The sequence below is a fragment of the Phocoena sinus genome, chromosome 3 (assembly GCF_008692025.1).
Source record: "Phocoena sinus isolate mPhoSin1 chromosome 3, mPhoSin1.pri, whole genome shotgun sequence".
Taxonomy (NCBI): domain Eukaryota; kingdom Metazoa; phylum Chordata; class Mammalia; order Artiodactyla; family Phocoenidae; genus Phocoena; species Phocoena sinus.
In genome coordinates, this window is record NC_045765.1 from 16,820,833 (window position 1) to 16,842,042 (window position 21,210).

Genomic DNA, 21,210 nt, shown 5'->3' on the forward strand with positions numbered 1-21,210 from the left:
CTGCCCTGTCACCCAGAGTCCTCTTGCACAGCTGTGGAGCCAGAAATGACTTGTCCACACATGACAGGCCTGTGTGGTGCCCTGAGCTGTGTGTGACTCTGGGGCAGTGAGGACCTCAAGCAGACAGCACGGTGCTTCACATCTTTGCAGGCTGCTTGGCCTCCCCGGCCTCCAGACCTTGGTGGCTGCACCTCTCACGGAGCCTGCACAGAAAGCTGGGCACAAGTGTGCTTGGCATGAAGGCTTGGTGGCCTTCCTCTGGCCCAGGCAGGAGGGGCGGTCATTGCAGGGTCCCATGAGCACCCGCTGTTCACCTGCTGAACACTCCACTGCCTCAATCCCTCCTAAAGCCATGTCTGGGCCAGCCAGGAGGGCACTGGGTACCGACTGGGGAAAGAGCAGTGGGTATGGAGGGAGAGGCTGCTGTTTTGGAGGGCTGCTCCACCCTGTGCCAGGGAGCCACCCAACACCAGCCGCCTCCCAGGAAGCCAGGCCGATCTGGGGCAGACTCCCCCCGCCCAGCCCTTGGAGGTGTCGTGGGCTCCCACACTCACCGCGGTACACATCATGTAGCCAAGGCCGAAGTCAAAGCGGCACTGCTCGTTCATGGAGTAGTGCAGCCCCGGGAGCTGGGGCAGTGCTGGCCAGTCGTGGGTGAAGGGGTCATCCCGCAGGCAGTCATAGGAGCTGGGAGGGGACACATGGGTGCCACAAGCTGCCTTCAACAGGACTGGCCATCTAGCCCAGGAGGCAGCTGAGGCCCCTCATGGAGCCTCGGGGGTGGGCCTGCCTGCACACCCCAGCCCTAGGCTGTGCTGCCTCAGTTTCCCTGCTGCACCTGTTTTCTTTGGCATAAGCTACCCAGGACCAGGCATCCATTAAAGGTGCAGTTGTCATAACCACTTTCCATCTAAAACCTAGCCCCCAACAATGGGAGACCCCCGTCCTGTACTACTGTCCCCCTCTCCCCTTCCCTGCACCTCAGGCTGGAGGTGCTGAGACCGGCACTTCGGGTTCGTCTTTGGGAGACACAGGTGGTACTCACTGCAGGTAGCGGCTCAGCTCCTGCTGGCTGCAGCGGGACCAGTGGAAGCGGTGGAAGGCTGCCTGCACCAGGGGCGCCATAATGCTGCCCAACCGCACCTCATCACCGCAGCGGTTGCCCTGCCCATCGTGCTCCATGCCCAGCCTGTGCAGGAAGACAAGGCAGCCTCACTGGACCCTCACCTGGCCGCATTCACCTGTCAGCTCCACCCCACCCTTATGCTCAGAGGGCACCCCTAACCTCCCCGAGCTGCCCTCCCCCGCACCTTAGTTGGCTTGGTCTGCCCTGAGCAAGGTGGTACCCATTTTCTACCAGCTAACTTTAAAGTCAGGGGCACTCTGAGGTGAGAGCATCCAGCAGCAGCCCCCTCAGGTATCCTGTCCCCAAGGCAGAGCACTGTTACATGAGAATGCAATGGAGGCAGAGGCATCCACAGCCCTCTCTACACAGCCAGCAGTGTGCACACCCAGGCGGAGTAACTTCCTCAACTCCAGCTCTATGCTCCTGGGGAAGGCTCCCTCAGAGCCTCAGTTACGCATCTGTAAAATGGGGTAAGAAGACCCCCCCACCCTGCCCAGGTGCTTGAATGGCATAATGGGTGGAAAGTCCCCAGCTCCTGCCTGGGGCCTTCAGCAGAAAGTGGGCCTCCAGCTTGTCCTGTGCAGCACGGAGGCAAGACATCACATCCCAAGGGCTTTTCATACAGGGCCTGTCCCTCTCAGGGCACAGAGGAGAAGTGGGGCCCTTTGAACCCCGACCTTCCTCAGACAACAAGGATGGTGAGTCCACTTACACGTGGCCAGTCTCATGGGCCACGACAAACGCTGAGGAGAAGCCGTCCTCGTGGTTCAGGGTGCAGCTGCGGACAGGGTGGCACATCCCAGTGACAGGAGCATAGCCTGGAAGGGGACAAAGGGTAGTTCCAGGTCCCAGGCTCAGAGCTCTGCCCAAATCTGGGGGCCCTGACCCCAACACCCCCAGAGCAAATGAGCAGAGCCAACTGCCCCCGTGGCTGGCATGGCTCAGGAGACCACCTGTCCCCTCCCCCAGGGCAGCGGGCCTCGGCCCTGCCCGTCTGTGGCCGCACCGCAGCAAGCTCAGTTTCCCAAGCCCAGGTCTCACCTGCTAAGGCTTTCTGCCACCTCCTTCCCGCTATTCCCTTTCAGGCCACCTCCCGCGCTCCTCCCCCCCGCTTGGCTGGGTGGCCTTCTGGCCCCTGGGTAGCACATTGTCTCTACACCCGCTCCTGGTGCTGCAGGAACCCTGGCCCCGGTGCCCGGCACCATACCCTGAGCCCACCCCTCGGGACCTTCCCTGGCTCCCTCGTGGTCCATAGGTCCTTCTCTGGGTCCTCAACTGGATGGATTTCCATAGTGCACAGAAGGCTACAGTGAGGGTGGCCCTGAGCTGTTCATGGGCAGGTCAGGCAAGGACAGCCGAGGTGCTACGCTGCCCTGCTGAGTCATGCAGAGGGGACTGGCTGCGTGGATTGGGGGCCAGACCAGCCACAGACGACGGGGCCCTCGGAGCCCTTGGCCCGGCAACTCTGCACTCTGACTGAGGAGATTATGAGCCACATTCCGGCTGAGGGGTCCAGGGATCTGTCCTGGGCAAGGTGGAGAATGAGGAGGGGCAGCTGCAGCAGGCCAACCCCCGACATGAGATGCCACAGGCCCTCCAGCAGCCCTGTGGGCCCACCCCACCCCTTCAAGGGCTTCTGAAGAGCCACTGAATTCACAGGTAACAGTAAGGAGACACAGTGGGTTTTGCCAGCCCAGTTAGAGTGTGTGATCCAAGGAAGCAGTCGGGAATGGAGCCTGACAGGGAATGAGGGCAGGGCTGAGGAATGAGCCTGAACCACCCGGGCAGGAAGGCCAGGAAGGCCTCCCTGTGGCATGGCTGGTCCGTGGAAGAATGACCCCCTTGACTAGGCTGAACCTGATCATGGGATGTCTTAAGATGTCCCCAGGGAAGCCTTACAGGACAACATTCTCACCCATGGCGGGGGGAGGGTGATGGGAGTACATGATGACCCCACCCAAAATGGAGGAAATCCAGAGAACAGGGCCTAGCCACTTGCCCCTGGACAAGATACAGAAGTACATACAGACCTTTGTGTGCCAGAGGGGGCCTCTGTTTAGAAGCCTGGGCGTCCTAGTGGCCCACCAAGTGAGAAGCCAGCCTGTCCTCTGATAAATGGAATATTTATAAATGGAATATTTCCTGCCATATCAATAAACAAAGGATGTCACAGTCACCAATGATTGCAGCCCTCCAACATGAACTGGTGAGCCGTGAGGAAACTCAGGGCTGAAAAGAATACCTGCCATCTAGCAGCCATCAGACTGCAGCCACTCCCTGCTGTGAGCACTGAGGAAACTCAGGATGTGAAAATACTGGCCCCAGATAGCTAAGGTGCATATCAAAGGAATGACTTTAGTGAGCCCAGACTCTTGCATCTTCCCATACAAAGAAAAGCACTAAATTCCTTACCTTGAGATATCTGGTTCTCTTTATTTAACAACAATCTTTTGATGTTCCCAATTACCCGCTCTTTGTTGCAAAACTCCTCTGTATCCTAGCTCCTCCCCTCACCTCCTTGGAGCAGTTTCTCAGAGTTTTCTGAAACGCTGTCCTCCTGGGCTGCAGTCCTCATTTTGCCCCCAATAAAACTTAACTCGCAACTCTCACGTTGTGAATATATTCTTTTTTAAGTCAACAACCCCGACTCAGTCTCACTCTTCTGAGACCCCACAGGGAGGTCCCAGGCAACGTGCTCCCAGAGAAAAGCACAGAAGGGAAGGAAGTGTGATGGGGGAGTGCTGGTTTTAGACTTGTCTGTAAAAGCATCGTATTGTCTTTTTCCCTTCTAATAAACAGGAAAATCTATGTCATAAAGCATTTTTTGCTCTGTAGATTTTGAGATGATTGTTCTCCCATCAGTGCCAGAGCAAACATTTGTGGTCTTCTCTTTGTCCTTTGCATGCAAAGCTTGCACATGAATATGCCTCAGTATGAGTATTTCTCATTCACCTACATTAGCATTACATGAACCTTTAGGATCTGAAGACTTGAAAATGTATCTGTATTTTTTGCTTTATATCCTTATTTTATTCTGCTGTTATTTTCTTTCTGGAAATCTTTTTAGATAGATATTGTATTTCCTGGATTGAGCCTCTACATCAACTTTTCTCTCATATTTTAATCTTTTTGGATCCATTGACTTTTTATTTCAACTTTTGAATTTTCTATTTTACCCACTGAGAAATGGAATATTGCCTGCCACAAAGGATGTCACAGTAATCAGCGATTGCAGCCACCACCAGTGAGCTGGTGAATCCTGAGGCAAAGAATACCTGCCTTCTAGCAGCCATCAGACTTCAGCCAATCCCCACGGTGAGCCCTGAGGAAACTCTGGATGTGAAAACACAGGATACTGGCTCCAGATAGCTGAGGTGCATATCAAAGGAATGACTTTAGTGAGCCCAGACTCTTGCATTTTCCCATACACAGAAAAGCAGTAAATGCCTTAACTTGAGGTTTCTAGTATTCTTTAATTAGCAGTAATCTTTTGTTCTTATTACCTGCCCTTTGTCGCAAAACTCCTGTGTATCCTAGCTACCCCCTCACCTCCTCGAAGCAGTTCTCTCAGGGTTACTTGAGATGCTGCCTCAAGGGCTTGAAGTCCTAAAAATTTCTGTGACTCAGTCTTTAGGTTGGGCATTTAATTTTTTAGTCGACACCGTCAAATCTTTTATTTAATGAAAACCCTTTGTTCTCTAATTCTTCCTTGCAACCTGTTCTGGGTTTACAGATGTAGTTCCTCATTCTGGGGATATTACTTTATAAACTGTGCTTTTCCCTTCTTTAAATTATCTGTTTCCTCCGGCGTCAGTTTTAAAATTTTATTTTGCATCTTGGTCCATCCTTTTCATCCTATCGTTTTTTTTCATGTCTGGTAATCCTTGGCTATCCTTTCACATATTTAAATGAAGAATGAGGTCACTTAATACAAAGGTTGTATTGGCTTCTCTCCTATGGAACACTTCTGCTCCCTATTAGAGCTCTCACTTGGACCAAGGGCAGACAGGGTGCTCTGTCTGTCAGCTGGCCACACTGGTGTAGGGCTTGAAGGGGAGCTAGCAGCCCCCTCCCAGTGGGGAGGCACCCACACCAACTAGGAGCCATATTCTGTGCTTGGTGGGATCTGGGGTCACACTCTCTGTTCCCATCTGCTTCCCACTGTGGTGCTGATCTGCGTGGCAAAGGGGGCAACAGTAGTGCCTTAGAGGTGTTCTGTTAACATGAACTAATCCTAGCTCTGATCAGGGGTCACTTAAGAAGTCTTTCTATTTACGTGAATATGACAAGTGGTTGGCAGAGATAAGCTGCAGGTTAAGAGAGCAGAGCGGTGCATATGAAATAAGTCATGGAAGAAAGTGCTGGAAGGAATCAGCACCTATATCAGATAAATATGCTTATTTTTATAAAAAGGATCACTGGGGCTTCCCTGATGGCACAGTGGTTGAGAGTCCACCTGCCGATGCAGGGGACACAGGTTCGTGCCCCGGTCCGGGAGGATCCCACATGCCGCAGAGCGGCTGGGCCCGTGAGCCATGGCCACTGGGCCTGCGTGTCCGGAGCCTGTGCTCCGCAACGGGAGAGGCCACAACAGTGAGAGGCCCGCGTACCGAGAAAAAAAAAAGGATCACTGGAATGATCAACTAGAAACTAACCAAAACGACTATCTGTAGAGGATAGGGGTGAAGTGAAACAGGGTCCACTCCCCTGAATATACATTTTTATATAGGTCGTTAAAGCTCTTTCATTTGAAGTATAATATACGCTATAAGAATGCACAAATCATAAGGACACAACTAGTGAATTATCACAAAGTGATCACACCTGTGTAGCCACCTCCCTGATCAAGAAATGAAACTGTCCCCACACTGCAGAAACCTCTTCTTTCTTCCAACAGCGACTCTCTCCCTCCTGACCACTCCTGACTGTTAACACCACAGATTAGTTTTGCTCACTTCCAAACTTGAAATAAATGGAATCATAAGTATATATTCTTCTCTGACTGGCTTATTTCACTCAACATTCACTGCAAGAGATCCATCACGGTGTGGTGTGCAGTCCTTGCTATGTGTGAAAATCTTCAACGATGATTGTAGACCTTCAATTTTTTCTTTTAGATCTGACAGTTTTATATAGTTTGAATTTTTAAGTAAAGTTTCTTAACTGTTAAAGATTGAAAACTTATTCAAATTTGTTTTGTGAAAGCTGGAGGAAGCAAAAAACTCTGAAACCCAGCCTCAGATCCTGTCTGGTCTGAGGCTGCCAGCCCCAGACTCTGCCCATTTCACTACCTTTGATCCTCTCTGTCCCTCCCAGAGATGCAGTTTCCTGGGGGAAAGGTCAGAGTTCCTGGTGGTTTGCAAGAGCTAGGAGGTCACTAGCACTTACCCTTCCCCCTCGACACAGGCCCCCTTGCCCAGACACCCTTCCCAGCCCAGGCCAAGGTTGCCAGGGGGCCCTCGCAGGGCCAGGGGCTCACCTTGCATGCCTGAAGGCCCGAAGTCCTGCCGTGTGAGGAATATGGCGTGATCGTGGTACTCATCGTGGCCGGAGTCTGGCTTCTGCTGGAGGTAGGCCCAGCGGCAAACGTTCTCCAGACTCTGAGAGGGGTTCCCAATCTCAATGAGGCTCAGGGACTGCAGGGGCAGGAGAGACAAACAGAGGGGTTGGCGTCTGGTGGTCCTGATGGGAGCTGAGCAGACCCCATCTACCGGGGGACCTGGGCCAGGTGGCGCTAAGCCCAGTCCGTTCTCAAGACCCCCTCCCACTTGGCTCCATTCTCCTGAGTGGATGGAAAGGCTCCCCGGCCTTTCCACATAACTGCACGAGTTTCCACACAAAGTCACTGCACAATTTCAGGTGAGACGTGGGAGCCAAGCTCTGAGGCCGTCTAAAGCCTCAAAGAGTCCATTCAGCCCACCCCACCTCCAGGGTCCCTGCATCCTATTTAGCCCCTGCTCTGTGCAGGCCCTGGCCAGGAGGCAAATGCAATGAACCTTGGTCACCCTGAAGAGCTTACATTCTGGCAGGCTCCAGGACAGGGGAGACAGAACTCCCAGTATGACTACAAGCCCAGAGACCTGTGCTTTCCCCTTGATAGAAGCTATTTGCAGAAAACAACACAAGGGAGGGAAAAACCCTGCAGCAGATACAGCAAAGGAGCCACATAAGGAACAGGAGCACAGGGACAATTCCCTCAGGATCCACGGACAGGAAGCCACTGGGAGCAACCACATTCCATTTTGTGTCATGACACATACCTACTAGCCAAGGCTGGCTGCTGGACTGGCAGCACTGCAGCCTGATCTGCACCATGGCATTGGCATTCACTCTCTCATTCAGTCTTCACAACCACCCGAAGAGGCAAGAAACTGAGGCTCAGAGAGGTCAAGTAACTTGCCCCAGGTCACACAGCTAGGAAGCCTGAAACCAAAGTTTATATTGAATCCACTGCCCTAAACTTCCTCCACAAATAAAACATACACTGTATCGTCTCAAAATCAAGTCTCCTATAAGCTGTGCTCATCCCTTTTCTCTCCACAATCCTCACAGCAGACACTCCAGTTTCTGCTCTCACCACATACTCCCACCATCAAAGTAGTTCCCTCTAGGCAGAGAGTACTGGGCACGTTCTGTTCCACTTTAAGGATACATCTGTCCATGAAGTAGAACTATGCATTCTTTGGTAGACACGTAAGCAGATGTTTTGTCTCTTCTCTTGCATAAATATATCCATCAAGCAGAGCCACATATTTCTGTTTTTGTGTATAAGTAGCAAAGAATAAGATACAGGGTATTGTTAGTAAGCCAGCATGCTGCAGAAGAAGGAAGAACGATTCAAGGCCAGGGAGGACTAGTCATTGCCAGGCATCTCGTGAGTTACCCAAGTCAATGGCTTACAAGATGGCAGACCAGTTCCCAAGTCCTAAGCACAGGGCCAATTGCTCCTGAGAGATGAGATTACTTGTTTTAATAAGATATAGTTGAGGGGCTTCCCTGGTGGCACAGTGGTTAAGAATCCGCCTGCCAATGCAGGGGACACAGATTTGAGCCCTAGTCTGGGAAGATTCCACATGCCACAGAGCAACTAAGCCTGTGCACCACAACTACTGAGCCTGCGCTCTAGAGCCCGAGAGCCACAACTACTGAGGCTGCGTGCCACAACTACTGAAGCCCACGCACCTACAGCCCGTGCCCCGCAACAAGAGAAGCCACCGCAGTGAGAAGCCTGTGTGCCTCAACGAAGAGTAGCCCCTGCTCACTGCAACTAGAGAAAGCCCGCGTGCAGCAACAAAAACCCAACGCAGCCAAAAATAAATAAAATAAAATAAATAAATTTTTTTAAAAAAGAAAAAAAAAAGATGTAGTTGAGTCCTAATAAAGTCAGTCATAGACTGGAGCGAGAGGTCTGGTGGCCAGGACCTGTTAGACATTGGCACAGAGGTGGACAGCCCAAGAGGATGCTGGAAAAGGGGGAGGGAGGTACACTCCTGCCCACCTTGTGATTCGGAGAAGCATGTGACGAGCTCTGGCCAATTAGCTGCGAGTAAAAGTGACGTGTGTCTCTTCCCGGTCCAAGCACTTAATTGCCCACATGAGCGCCTCCAGAGATCCCTCCTTGTTGGCATGTGAACCAGCATGTTGAGATGGTAGCTGCTCTGTCACCTAAGCCTTGAGTGACAATGAGACCAGAGTCCTCTGCCAATTCACAATGAACATACAAGTGTGAGGGGGAAATCGATCTTTGTCGTTGTAAACTGCGGGGACACGGAGCTTGTTTGTTCCTGCAGCACAGCACGGCCCACCCCACCTGACACAGAAAGGGCAAAGGAAGGGGGCGTGGCATCTATATCTCATCCAAGCAGGTCAGCTCAAGACCCTGCCAGGTGATCACTGTCTCCAGAAAACCTTGAGAGGCCACAGCTCTGGAGGAGGAAGTGAGTGAAAGACTCTTCTTTCTAGGGAAGGACCTTTGGGTGGAATGAGAAGGAAGGGACCCTCATGGGTGGATCTGATTTGGTGCTTGAGTATGGACGCCACTGGGCTTCGGATTGCCAGCCCAAGTCCCGATCAGAGGGTGATCACAAAGGCCACTGATGACCACTTGATCAAGGATGGCCGCAGAGCCCCCACTGGAGTGGGACTCCCCCAGCTCCACAAAGCCCAAAACCAGTTCAGAGCCTTGTTAGTCCATCTCCAACAAAAGGGCCTCGTTTCCCTCAGGGCCATGTCTCTCAGCCCAAACATCAGGGGATTGTTCCCCTGCTAGATTGCAGCTACTTTTGCCTGGGCTCTTCTGACAGCAGCAGCCCAGTCCCCCTTTGGTAAAATATCCTCTCTGTTAATCTGGGTCTGACCCTAGGCTCAGGGGTGGGAGGGCTCAGGCCCAGCCAACCCCACCCTGCACCTTCCCAGCAAAGGATGGTTGGGGCCAAGGAGTTGGAAAGGTGTGAGACTGCGAGCCTGGAGCTGCCACTAGGGGAGGAGACCCCAGGGGAGGAAGAAGCCAGCATAGATAGAGCAGGGCCTGGGGTGGAGAGAGGTCAATTCCTGGTTATCTTCACACAACCACCTGGCTCCCCCAGGCCTGTTTGTTATCTATTGCCACAAAATGAGTTACTTCCAAACTTTATGGTCTGAAAAACCTCAAACACTTATCTCATGGTTTCCGGGTTAGGAATCCAAAGGCAATCTAGTGGGGTCTTCTGGCTCAAGGTCTCCCGTGAGAGTGCTGGCAGCTGAGACTGGGGCTGCGTTGTCATCCGAAGGCTCCCCTGGGGAAGACCCACTCCCACATTCACTCACGTGGTTACTGGCAGGATCCAGTTCCTCACGGACACATGGACCTCACCACAGAGCAGTCACACGGGGCAGCTTGCTCCCCCCAGCACGAGTGACCCAAGAGATAGCATTGATAGGGCACATCCAAGACAGAAGTCTCAGTCCATTTAGATGCAAATCTCAGTCCTGCCCAAACCCACAGGGAGGCGACCACACCGGGGAGTGGATACCAAGATGTGGGCTCACCAGGGGCCATTCTAGAAGATGTCTGCAGCAGATATGTGTCTCACATATTGTGTGTCAGGAAATTCCTCCCATGAAAGTCAATTTGAGTTGTGTTGTTGTCACTTGCAGCTGCAAGAGCACGAGCAGGGGGCTTCCTCCTTGGAGAATCGTGGGAAAAGCTCAGTCAAGGGCACTGGCTGGCAAAGGAGAGCCAGTGGCTGTTCTCCAGGGTCCAGCTGGTATGTCCACCACCAGTGGGAGAGAAGCTCTGGTCACATCTTTGACAAGGAGTCAAGAGCCCGGTCAGAAAGACACACTGCGTCAGGGCCAGAGAGCAGAAATAAGGCCATGGAGTTGGGGACAGAGGCAAAGGCTGAAACAGGGTGAGGACAAACAAGCTGGGGGCTCAGAGAGAGGCCTGACTGCTCAGTGGGTGGGCTCGTGGGAAGTGCTGGGTGGGTGTTGCAAACCCAAATGCCCACAGGCCAAGGCTGGTGATGTAAGTCAGTGAGGCAGTTTGGTTCTAAGGAAAAACGAGTCTGTCTTTTATTTGCCAGTTCAGAAGGGGTAAGGTTACAGTAGAGTATTTCCCTGTTATGGTAAAGAAGTTGGGGGGATAAGGAGTGGCGAGGACTGTGGCCAACCAAGGAGCCTACGCCCAGCTGAAGGGGCAACAACACTCAGCGCCAGCCCCATCGGCATGGCAATGCAAGGACAGAGCCCAGGGCTGCCAGATCTCACTACTCAGGCCAATGTTCACATTTTACAAAGAAGCGTACCTCCTGGAAAACACTGACTCAAGTTAAAATAAGTTCTGTGGACAAAAGAAAACACATCTCTCAGGTCACCAGGTTGAGAACCCTGGAGAAAAGGCCTTAGCAGGTTGGACCCGACACTGGCACGCCGGCGAGTGCCTCTTGCCTCCCAGACACCAGGCTCCTGGGTTCAGCCCAGGTTCCCAGCCCCTCTCAGCAGCCACCGTGATCTCACTGCTGCGGCAGGATAGGATAATTTATTGAAATATTGATTTGCGTTTTGTTCTTGCCTCGTCTTCCTTCCTCCACTCCAAGAAACAGCCTGCCACTTCCATTCTCTAGCCCCAAGGGGCTTTGCACTGCAGGGTCCAGAGCAGAAGTTGTCTGGGACCCCCTCCTGGCTTTTGGGTTCTGAGGAGACTCCCCAAGAGGAGGGGCAGAGAGAAGGGCTTGGAGGGGCTACACCAGGACGAGGTGGCCCTGGGGAGGCAGGTCACAGAAAACAATGGCCACGCGCTGGGCCCTGGGAACCTGCAGCCTAGACAGGACCCTGAGACATGGAGGAGGAGGGTGATGTCAGTGTTCCGGCATCCAAGGTGCAGAGCTGCTCACTTCCTATTTCTCTGCTAATGTCCCAACTTTCTCAAGGATCTGACCCATCTCAGATGGCCACCAAGGAGCTAAGGGCTGGGATCCTCATAGGGTCTGGAGAGTTCAGGAGGGTGCAGTGTGCCTTGTGTTCTGTGGCAGGTGCCAGACACATGTGCATTTTAGAAAGAGCTCTCTGAGTCAGTGAGGAGGGAGGGGGGAGGGGAGGGGGACATTTGCTGAGATGGATGGGGGTGTTGTCTGGTGTAATGGCTCAGCAGTCAGGACCACGGGGTGGCAGGAGATGAGCAAGAGAGGTGTTGCCTGGTAAGAGAGGGAGGATGGTTTCTGGCAGTGGGACTTGCAGAGGAGGCCTGGGGAGAGGACCACACACTCGCAGGGAAAGGTGGGGTCTGCAGCACGCCGGGACACAGGCCATGGATCATCCTTTTGGGCCCAGCTTGTTTCCTCGGTAAAAGTTCAGCAGTTTTCCTTTGGGGAGCTCTCCTGCTTCTCGGGGTGCAGCTCCTGGGGGAACAGTCCAGAGCCAGCCTGGGACTCAAGTTAGGTCAGTAGAACTGAGGTTCAAAAGAACGAAAAAATGGCTGAAGCAGGCTTGCCTAGTGGCAGCCTCCAAACCACCACCCACGAGCTTCTAGGCAGAAGCCAGCACCCCAGGCTCAGCCTTTCCTCCACCTACTTCTCCTACTTCCTGAGAGCTGCCAGCCTTCCCATAGGTTCCGCCTGCCTTGAAGGGCTCCCCACAGACAGAGATGTCCAGGCAGAGGGCCCAGGAGGGAGGTCTGGGCACCCACGAGGGTCACTTGGGCTCTAGTGGGATCTCCCCATACTCTTCTGCCACCCGGCCCACATCCACAGCCCTCAGACGCCTCCACCCCGTGCCTTTGCTATGTATCACACAGCACGTGAGCTGTAGTCCTCATCTGAGCGAGGAAAGGAGACGTGTCTATTTCTCCTTCAGAAGTGATGGAGAGAGGCTGAGAGAGTTGCTATTGCAGTTAAGATTCTCACACCCAGCTCACTGGAGTCATCTGCATCCTCCTGGCCCCAAAGTCGTCTATCTGCTCCTTTTTGCATTGGCTTCTCTGCCTGTTCCCACCTGTGCTGGGCTGAGGACTGCACAGAGGGCCATGGTGTTCCAGGGGGCAGCACCCCAGGCCCAGTAAGGGGGTGGCCCCAGAACCAGCCGGGATCTCACAGACCAGCCTCCCTCCTCCCGAGGGAGCCAAGGGTGCCAGCTGTCCATAGTGCATGGAACTGTTTTTATAGTACACAGGGCATTTATGCACCCTGGGGCTGGGTGGTTAACAGTGGGCTCTGCGTTCACACGTATCATCTAATTTAAAATGTATAATTGCCTTAAGATATAGATGCTGTTATTAACCTATTCTCCGGATGAGAAACCGTGTCTCAGACAACTGAAGTAACTCACCCCAAGTCCTACCGCTAGAAAGAGGTGGAGGTGGGCCTGGAAGCCACGCCACCTCTGAAGGTGTTCCGTCTGCAGGGCCATCTCCCCTAGGCAGGCGGGACAAGAAAGGAAGGGCGAGAGCCAAGGTGGCCACCAGGTGGCGCTGCTGCCGCAGGAACAGCAGCGCGGGGCCTCAGCCGGTGGGACGCCTGGATCCCAGGGCTCTGCTCTGAGACGCCAGGGCACCGGTTCAAGGGGGACCACGGAAGCCCCTGACAGCCTCTGTGGTCCCACATCAAACAAATCAGTTAAGACCTGAGCAGAAAGTTCTGTTCTCATCACTGCTCTCTGACATTTCCATTGTTTGCTCCAGAATGAGCTGAATTACAGTATTTATGCTCTTACCTCCCTCAGTCAAGGAGACAGGAGAAAAGTGGGACCAGCAGCCTGGAGGCTCTGCAGGCTTGGGGGCATGTCAGGGAGCCCCTCAGACCACAAACCCTGCCCACCAGGGCACCTGCAAGTGACAGGTGGGGCTCACCTGGGCAGCTCAGGGCCCTGGGGTTGGAGGCCTGCTCATCTGTCAACTGCCCTGTGTTCTTGGACAAGTTACCTCACTGTCCTGGGCTTCCCATCTCCAAAGTGGGCACAACCGCAGCACCGAGCTGGGAGCTCAGGCGCTTCTGTCCATGGTGATCAGCACCCACAATGTTCTTTGTCTCTGCCCCTCGGCTCATGTCCCATGGATCCAGCTGAAGATCCCCACCGAAGCCTTCTCAATTGCTATGACCCCAGAGGGTCTCTGGCCCAATCCACCCTCCCAAAGATGCACAAAACAGGACAGCGTGCACAGAGTGGAGTCCAGATCGGCTGGGTTCAAGAAAGCAGAGGTCCAAGAGGGAAGAGATATGGGAACATATGTATATGTATAACTGATTCACTTTGTTATAAAGCAGAAACTAACACAACATTGTAAAGCAATTACACCCCAATAAAGATGTTAAAAAAATAAGAATAAAATAAAAATAAATTAAAAAAAAAAAGCAAGCAGAGGTCAATTCTCAACCTTGGCACTGCTGGTCCTTGGGGCCAGGTGATTCTCTGCGGTGGGGACTGTCCTGTGCACTGAAGGATGCTGAGCAGCATCTCAACCTCTACCTGCTACATGCCACGAGCATCCCCGGGGTGGGGGGCAGCAAAATGCCCTCTGTGGGGAGCATAGCCAAAGAGCCCGGAGCTCATGTTCCCCAGCCTGTGGAATAACAGCCCAGCAAAGTTGCTCACCGCTGTGTGACCTCGGTAGGCCACTCACCTGTCCTGGCAGGTGGGGCTGACGAGGTGACTGCCCCAGAGAGCTGCTGTGAGGGTGAAGTGTGTGACATCACATAAGGGGCTGCAGACAGGGTCTGAGCCAAAGATGGCACTGCAGGCTGTGACTTGCATGATTACCCTTGTTCCTGTTGTCATTGCTAGTGTGCACTCCCCTTACAGGGGACACTAAGGCTCAGTGAGAGTAAATAGCCCACTGAAGGTCCCACAAGGATCAACAGGGCCAGAATTAACACCAAGCCCCAGGCTGGGTGCAGCACAGGCTCCCCCGAGGCTGGGGGTCTTCTCCGGGCAGCTCCAGCAGACAAGGCGGTGCCTGGAGCTCAAACCTCATGACAGGCATCTGCAACCCCAACACCAGTGAGGGCTGGAAGGCATGATCCTTATTTCTCTGCTCAGGACTCCCATATCCTCAAGGAACATTCCAGACATCCTCCCAGAGGCTGGGAAGCTATTCCCAGAGAAAGCCAGCTCAAGCCTATGGGGCACATCTGGCCCTAATGCTTCCTGTTCTTCTCTGGACCATGGAGAGTCTGGCTCAGGAGGTGGGCCGCAATGACTGGGGATGGGGGTGGGGGCTGGACACCATGCTTGGCCCCCATCTGATTGGGGGTTGGGACCCAGACTCTGGGGAAACCAGGGGCTGTCCCTGGGGTGTTCTGAATCCCCTACACTGCCCCTCACACAGTCAGGGAAGCGGAGGTCCACAGCAGGTAGGCAATGGCCCAGGACATGCGGTAAGCAGATGGTGTCACTAGGCCCTTGAACACTGAGCCCTGCCCCAGCATTCTCTTCTCTTGCCTTCCCCTAAGAGACTCACAGTCAGAATTTCTCAGACCCTTCCCCTCCAACGCTGAAAAATTTCTAAGAGCATTCCATATTTTGTCTTGACCTGACAAGATACCTTATGTTCTTTGATTGTCCCCAAGTCTCTGATTTCCATTTGCTTTGATTTTAATCATCTTAGGAAATACTTAAAATGAGAACAGTTCAGTAGCTTTGGTGCCTTCTCAAAAAAAAAAATCAATTGAAAAGCCAGTTGCTATGCAACCCTCAAGTGTTGCCGGTGTTCTGCTCCCTGGCTGATGGCATATTGTATAAAATAAGATAATCTCTTTTCTTCTGCTGTGTTTTTTTTTTTTTTAAGAAATGGAGAAAAATGTTGTTTTAGGCAAAACTTGAGATAACTCAGAGGCTTCTCATAAGCTGGAAGACAAACAACATGTCACTTGCACAAGTGCTACTGATTTTATCCCCACTGGAGCCTTGGTGAGGCCTGGGGACAGGCACAGGGGGAGCGGAGGGTATGGAAGCTGCTCTATTTCCATCACAGCTTGGAATAAATAACAGCATCTGAATACCGGGCCACTTTCTGCCCCAAGCCTGGGTCTCGGCCTCACAGCCCCTAGAGCGCTTCCAGCCGGGCCTTGGGGGACACAGCTCAGGCCCCTCTCCTGGCAGGGCTCCTGGCTCCAGTCACCTCGGCCTTGCTATGCTTAAAGTCTTCCAGGGACAGGGCCTCACTCACTGACAGGAAATGCGTGGCTCCTTGAGGAGCAGCTCATCAGAACCCACCCTCTCCGTGAGCCAAACTGTACTCCCCAAGCCCATCTAGAAGCCCCTCCTGGCTTTTCCTTGAACAAGCAGAGCTCATTCCATTTACGTGAATCCCAGCCAGGCAGTCTCCTGCTGGGTCACCCCATCCAGGGCACCCCATGGTGCTCACCACTCTGAAAGAATCTTGTTTACTGGTGAGTTCATGGGGAGCTGGTGCTCCAGTCCTGGGAACGGGCAGCCAGGTCCCAGGATCCACCTGCTCAGGAGGCATGCTTCCCACTTCCCTGAGGTCCCTCAGACACCTAAAAACAGGGCCTCATCCCCAGCACTGTGCCAAGTGGAGTCTGTGACCAGTGGACACAAACTTATCGCCCAGAACGAGATAGGCACAAGCACAGAAATGGGAAACTTTTATAGCAGTTTGATGGAGTGATTTTATGTCTGTGGAATTTAATAATAAAGAGTCGGGGCCGGTATTTTTATTTTTATTTTTTTGTGGTACGCAGGTCTCTCACTGTTGCGGCCTCTCCCGTTGCGGAGCACAGGCTCCGGACGCGCAGGCTCAGCGGCCATGGCTCACGGGCCTAGCCGCTCCGCGGCATGTGGGATCTTCCCGAACCGGGGCACGAACCCGTGTCCCCTGCATCGGCAGGCGGACTCTCAACCACTGCGCCACCAGGGAAGCCCAGGGGCCGGTATTTTTGTATAATCTTGGTTTTTGTCACGTTTCCCTTTTCTAGAAAATTCCTTTTAGATGTACTTACAGAAATATTGGTCCGTGATGCGACCTTTGGCTCTGAGGCGTTCTGTGTGTCTGGCTTGGCACCCTTGGCCCTGACAGCTACTCTCCACGGACTGTCATGTTCAGACTTATGGTCTGATTGCTCCAGGTCAGTGGAACAACCCCTCCTTTCCCACGGGGGTTGCTCCTGAGCCCACAGCCAAACACGCCGCACTGTCCCTAAGCTCCTATGCTCTGTGCAAGGCACAGAATGCTCCGTTCCAGAGACGATGGGCCAGCAGGTGGGGCCACAGTCCCTCTGCGTCCGGATATCTGTCTAGTGCCAGCCCTCCTGGATGTGGTTGGCCAGCCATGTCCTCCCAACTCTACTCTCCCCCTACCTGTGCTTCTGCAGTGTGTCCTCCCCAGAGAAAGTGAGATTCACACCCTGGACTCCACTCCCCACTCACAATCCTGCCACTCGCTGGAGGAGGACCAAGTCTGGCCCTATAACTTTCTGGAATCCCCCAGGACACAGAGGCCCTGATGGGCGCCAGCCTCCCCCATGGCTTCCCGAGAAGAGGTGGGGTGGGGAGGTGGGAGAAGCTGGGCAGAGTGTGGGGTGGGCTTTGCTACAAGAGACTGGTCAGCCCCGCTGCCATCAGGGGCTGGGGGCCAGCAGAGGGGTGGCAGCATGTTGTCCTTCCCGGCCAGGCTTCAGGGGCTGGGGATGGATGTGGGGTTCTAACTCCACATCCTGGTACCTCTTTTATCTTGACATCTCTGAGGTCATCGGCGGAAGTCTAAGGCTGGTCGGCCGAGCCCTGCTGGAGTGCGGTGGGTGCAGCCTGGACTCGGTTCTGAAAGCACACATCCAGCTCCACATTCTCCCTTCCTGTCGCCTCACCATCATGGATTCCCAAACTCCTTCCCAGTGGGAAGTCATGGAGGCGAGGGAGGCGTTGGTCCCCCTGTGCCCTCTCACTTCTCACTGTATTGGTCGTGGTCTCATTGAAGCTGCTCCACTTGCCCAAGCGTGCTGTGGCCACCCGTCTTGTTGGCCATGGGCTCGAGGCAGCCCCATGGCCTGCCCTCCTCCCCATACTGTCCCCAGGAAGAGTAGGCCATAGCCTCACAATGGGGTCCATGCCCGCTTCCCTTACCCTCACTCTGCCTATGGGGGACTCGGAGGGTACCAACATGGCTCACGCAAAGCAGAACCCCTCCCTACGAGGTGGAACATAAAGGACCAGACTGGTCATGGCCATGAGGGAGGTGCCTGCAACACCTGGGTAATACAGCCTCACCTGTAGGTAAGGCCACGTACTTGTGGCAGCCTGCATCCTCCCTCTGGCCAAGATGGCTCGTCCAAAGTTTCCACAGACACTCAGGTGACAGAGTTCCCAGGCAGAAGGAACACAGATCCCTCTCCAAGTGCCTCCAAGCCACCACAGAGAAGAGGTGCCAAGCAAAAGCATGAAGTCCTTTCTACATGCTCCTTCAAATCAGAAATAAAATGTTGGACATGACAGAGCCCTGTGGCATGACACTGGAGACCCTTCCCCAGGTGCTAGCATTCAGTTAAACAGAATTACTTGGACTCTACCATTTTTAAATGATTTTTTAAAAATATAAACAAATTTTCCATAATTAAAAATGCACTATTTCAATTATAAAGGAAACATCCTTATCATGACAAATTAAGAAAATTCAGTAAAGTACAAAGAAGAAAATAAAAATCCATCACCTACTACCCAGAGATAAGTACTATTCACGTCTGATGTATTCCTTGAGTCCCTTCTGTGTATATATTTGCAAACAAAATTGAGATCCTACTACTGTAAGCTTATATCCTTTTTTCCAAAAAGCAAACAAACTTGACTTAATGCTGTAACCATTTCCCCAAGCCCTTAAACATGCTTTGAAAATGGGATTTATTGGCAGTCTAATAATCTACCACATAGACATATTGCAATTTATTTAACTAGACCCCTATTGGCAGACAATTTAGATTGCTTCCAGTTGTTTACACTTAGAAATAAGGCCATGGCTTTTGTCTTGTTCCTAAAACTTCATCCACAGCTCTGTTAACTGCTTTGGAATAGAATCATAGAGACGAATGACTGGGGGCAAACATGAAGAACATTTTTAAGGGAAATGACAAACTGTCACATTTCCTTCCAGAAATGTGTACACATTTATACTCATACCAGAGGAGTGTACTGCTACATTCACCCAAGCCAGCAGTAAATTCCTCTTCTTCATCTTAACACAGCTGATGCTTTTAAAATGGTAAACTTATTTCTTTGATTAATAGTAAAGTTCAATGTTTTCTCTTTTTTTGCCATTTGTATTTTTTCTTCAGTTAATTGCTTATGTCCATTGCCAATTCTATTTTTCCTAGGGCTCTTCATATATTAGGATATCTTTTCCATATTGCAAATGCTTTTCCTGATTGTGGTTTGCCCTTTGTTTGTGTTTTTTGATGATTTTATATTTTAAGTATTCAAATACATCTATCTTCCTCTTTATAATCCCTTCTACTGTATTTATGCTTAGGAAGTCCTTGACAATGAATATTTTCTTCTTGATTTGTGTGGTTTAACTAGTTGAATTTTATTGGCCTATGTTTATCATCTGATGTATTTAATTTGCTATATATGAAATTTATATTTATCATAGATTTATTTATAACACTTTATAACCATTCCATTTATATTTATCGCATGTTATTTATATGAGAGGTATTTTCAGAGCTATATATTTTATTCAGTTGATCTGTTAATGCTTATGCAAATATAGTATATTTTAATTATTTTTGCTTTACAAGGTGTTTGAAGTAAATCCTTTTTATTTGCTTGGCTTTCAAGGTTTCCCCAGCCATTCTCGACTGTTTATGCTTCTAGATGAATCTTAGAATCATTTCATCAAGTTTCCAATTATTAATCTGGGAAAAGTCAACATCACTACTATACCCAGTGTTCCCGTAAGGAATAGCATATGTCTCTTCATTTATTTTTATTTTTTTCTTATCATTAACAATGTGCAATTTTCTTCCTATACGTAGGTCTTATAGCTGTCTTGTTAGGACTATTCCAGTTATTTTATGGTTTTGGTTACTATCGTTAAGGGAACTTTTCTTTCCCTATTATCTTTACTACCAGGGCATTGTGGGTTCACACAGAAATTATTGGGTTTTGTGTAATTATCTTATATTTGGCCATGTCACTAAACTCCTTGGTTTTCTGATGGATTCTTTTAGGTTTTCCGGGCACATAATTATTAGCAAACAATTATAATTTTATCTGTTCTCCTCTGATACTGGTTTCATGTCATACGACATTGTCCAGAATTCCAAAACCTCAGTAACAAAGTTATGCGTCTCTTTCTTGTTGCCAATTTTACTGTAACTGTTTCATAAGAGCAGCATGTCCCAAAGCAAATTCTGTAGAATGTTGATTCCACGAGGAAAAGGGTTCTGTTGAGAAATAGTTTGGAGAAACCATGCATACTGATCCATCTCCTAGAGATTCACCCTGCACATTTTCATAGTAAAGTCTCTGAGAAATTTTGCTGTCAGGAATACCTGTTTTACTTTGTTTTATAAGAATTTCCCAGACTCATTTGACCATGGAACCCCTCTATTCTCCTATGAAAACATCTATGAACATCCTGAGAATTAGCTATGCAGAACACTTTTAGGGACAATGTGCTTCTTTTTCTACCTTTAAATAAAATTTGGGTTGTCATGTTACCATCTGTTACTAGTTTCACAGATCTTTTAAAAACCATGAGATACCCTCTCAGTTCCTATGGAGCTGATCACACTCCTTGCCCTGCTGGTGCCTTCAGCAGAGCCCCCTGGGGCTCTTTCTCAGGTGCCCCCGACTCGGTGTGCTTCTCTGTGCACCCTCATCCATGCCTTTGCAAAACACGCTCATCTCTTCTCTCCAGGCTCCAGTTCCCCATGACAGCATCTCCCTGGCTATCTCCACTGGGATGGCACAAAGCACCTCAAACTCAGCACGTCTCCCCTGAGCTCACTGCCTTTCTTCCCCACATGCCACTTCCCCCCGGCTCCGTGCTCTCCATCTCAGGGGTCGGCATTATCATCTACCAGGTTGCCCAAGGCACGGACTCCGCGTCCCTCCACATTCACCCGCGTAGCACCCATCCGCTCCTGGTTTGGCCTCCTAAAGTTCTCTTTCATCTTCTCTCCTTTCTTCACCCTGTGGCCACGGTCCCAGGACAGCTCACTAAGGTCACTAAGGTCACTAAGCTCACTAAGGTCACTAAAGGGAGCTCACTAAGCTCCCTTTGATGCCTCCCACCCTCTCCTAAGCCACCGCTCCCTGTGCTGGTTCTTCCCCCTTTCACTCCCTCCCCATGGCTGAAAAGTCACTGCCTCCAGTCGCTTGCCCTAACCTCTAAATAAGATTGCCTGCCCCCCTTGCCCTGACCAAGTCCCTGAGCCCTCAGTTGTAACTGTTTCCTCATCTGCACCTCTGCTCTAGAGCAGCCCCTGAGGTCAGGGACCACGTCAGTGACACGGCACAGTGCTTGGCACAAAAAACCCTCAAAAAGTATTTGTTAGGGACTTCCCTAATGGTCCAGTGGCTAAGACTCTGTGTTTCCAATGCAGAAGGCCTGGGTTTGATCCCTGGTTGGGGAACAAGATCCCATGTGCCTCAACTAA

The 21,210-nt window shown here is 51.4% G+C and overlaps 1 protein-coding gene across 1 annotated transcript in view; it reads right to left on the minus strand.

Annotated features, from left to right (window-relative positions):
* Positions 1 to 21,210, minus strand: part of ADAMTS2 (ADAM metallopeptidase with thrombospondin type 1 motif 2) — a 252,663-nt gene that overhangs the window by 51,769 nt on the left and 179,684 nt on the right. The window contains exons 6-9 of the mRNA XM_032628799.1: positions 6,606 to 6,762; positions 1,839 to 1,944; positions 1,046 to 1,189; positions 555 to 687 (exon numbers count right to left, since the gene is read on the minus strand). Coding sequence (XP_032484690.1) covers positions 555 to 687; positions 1,046 to 1,189; positions 1,839 to 1,944; positions 6,606 to 6,762 — 540 coding nt within the window. The remainder of the gene's footprint in view (positions 1 to 554; positions 688 to 1,045; positions 1,190 to 1,838; positions 1,945 to 6,605; positions 6,763 to 21,210) is intronic.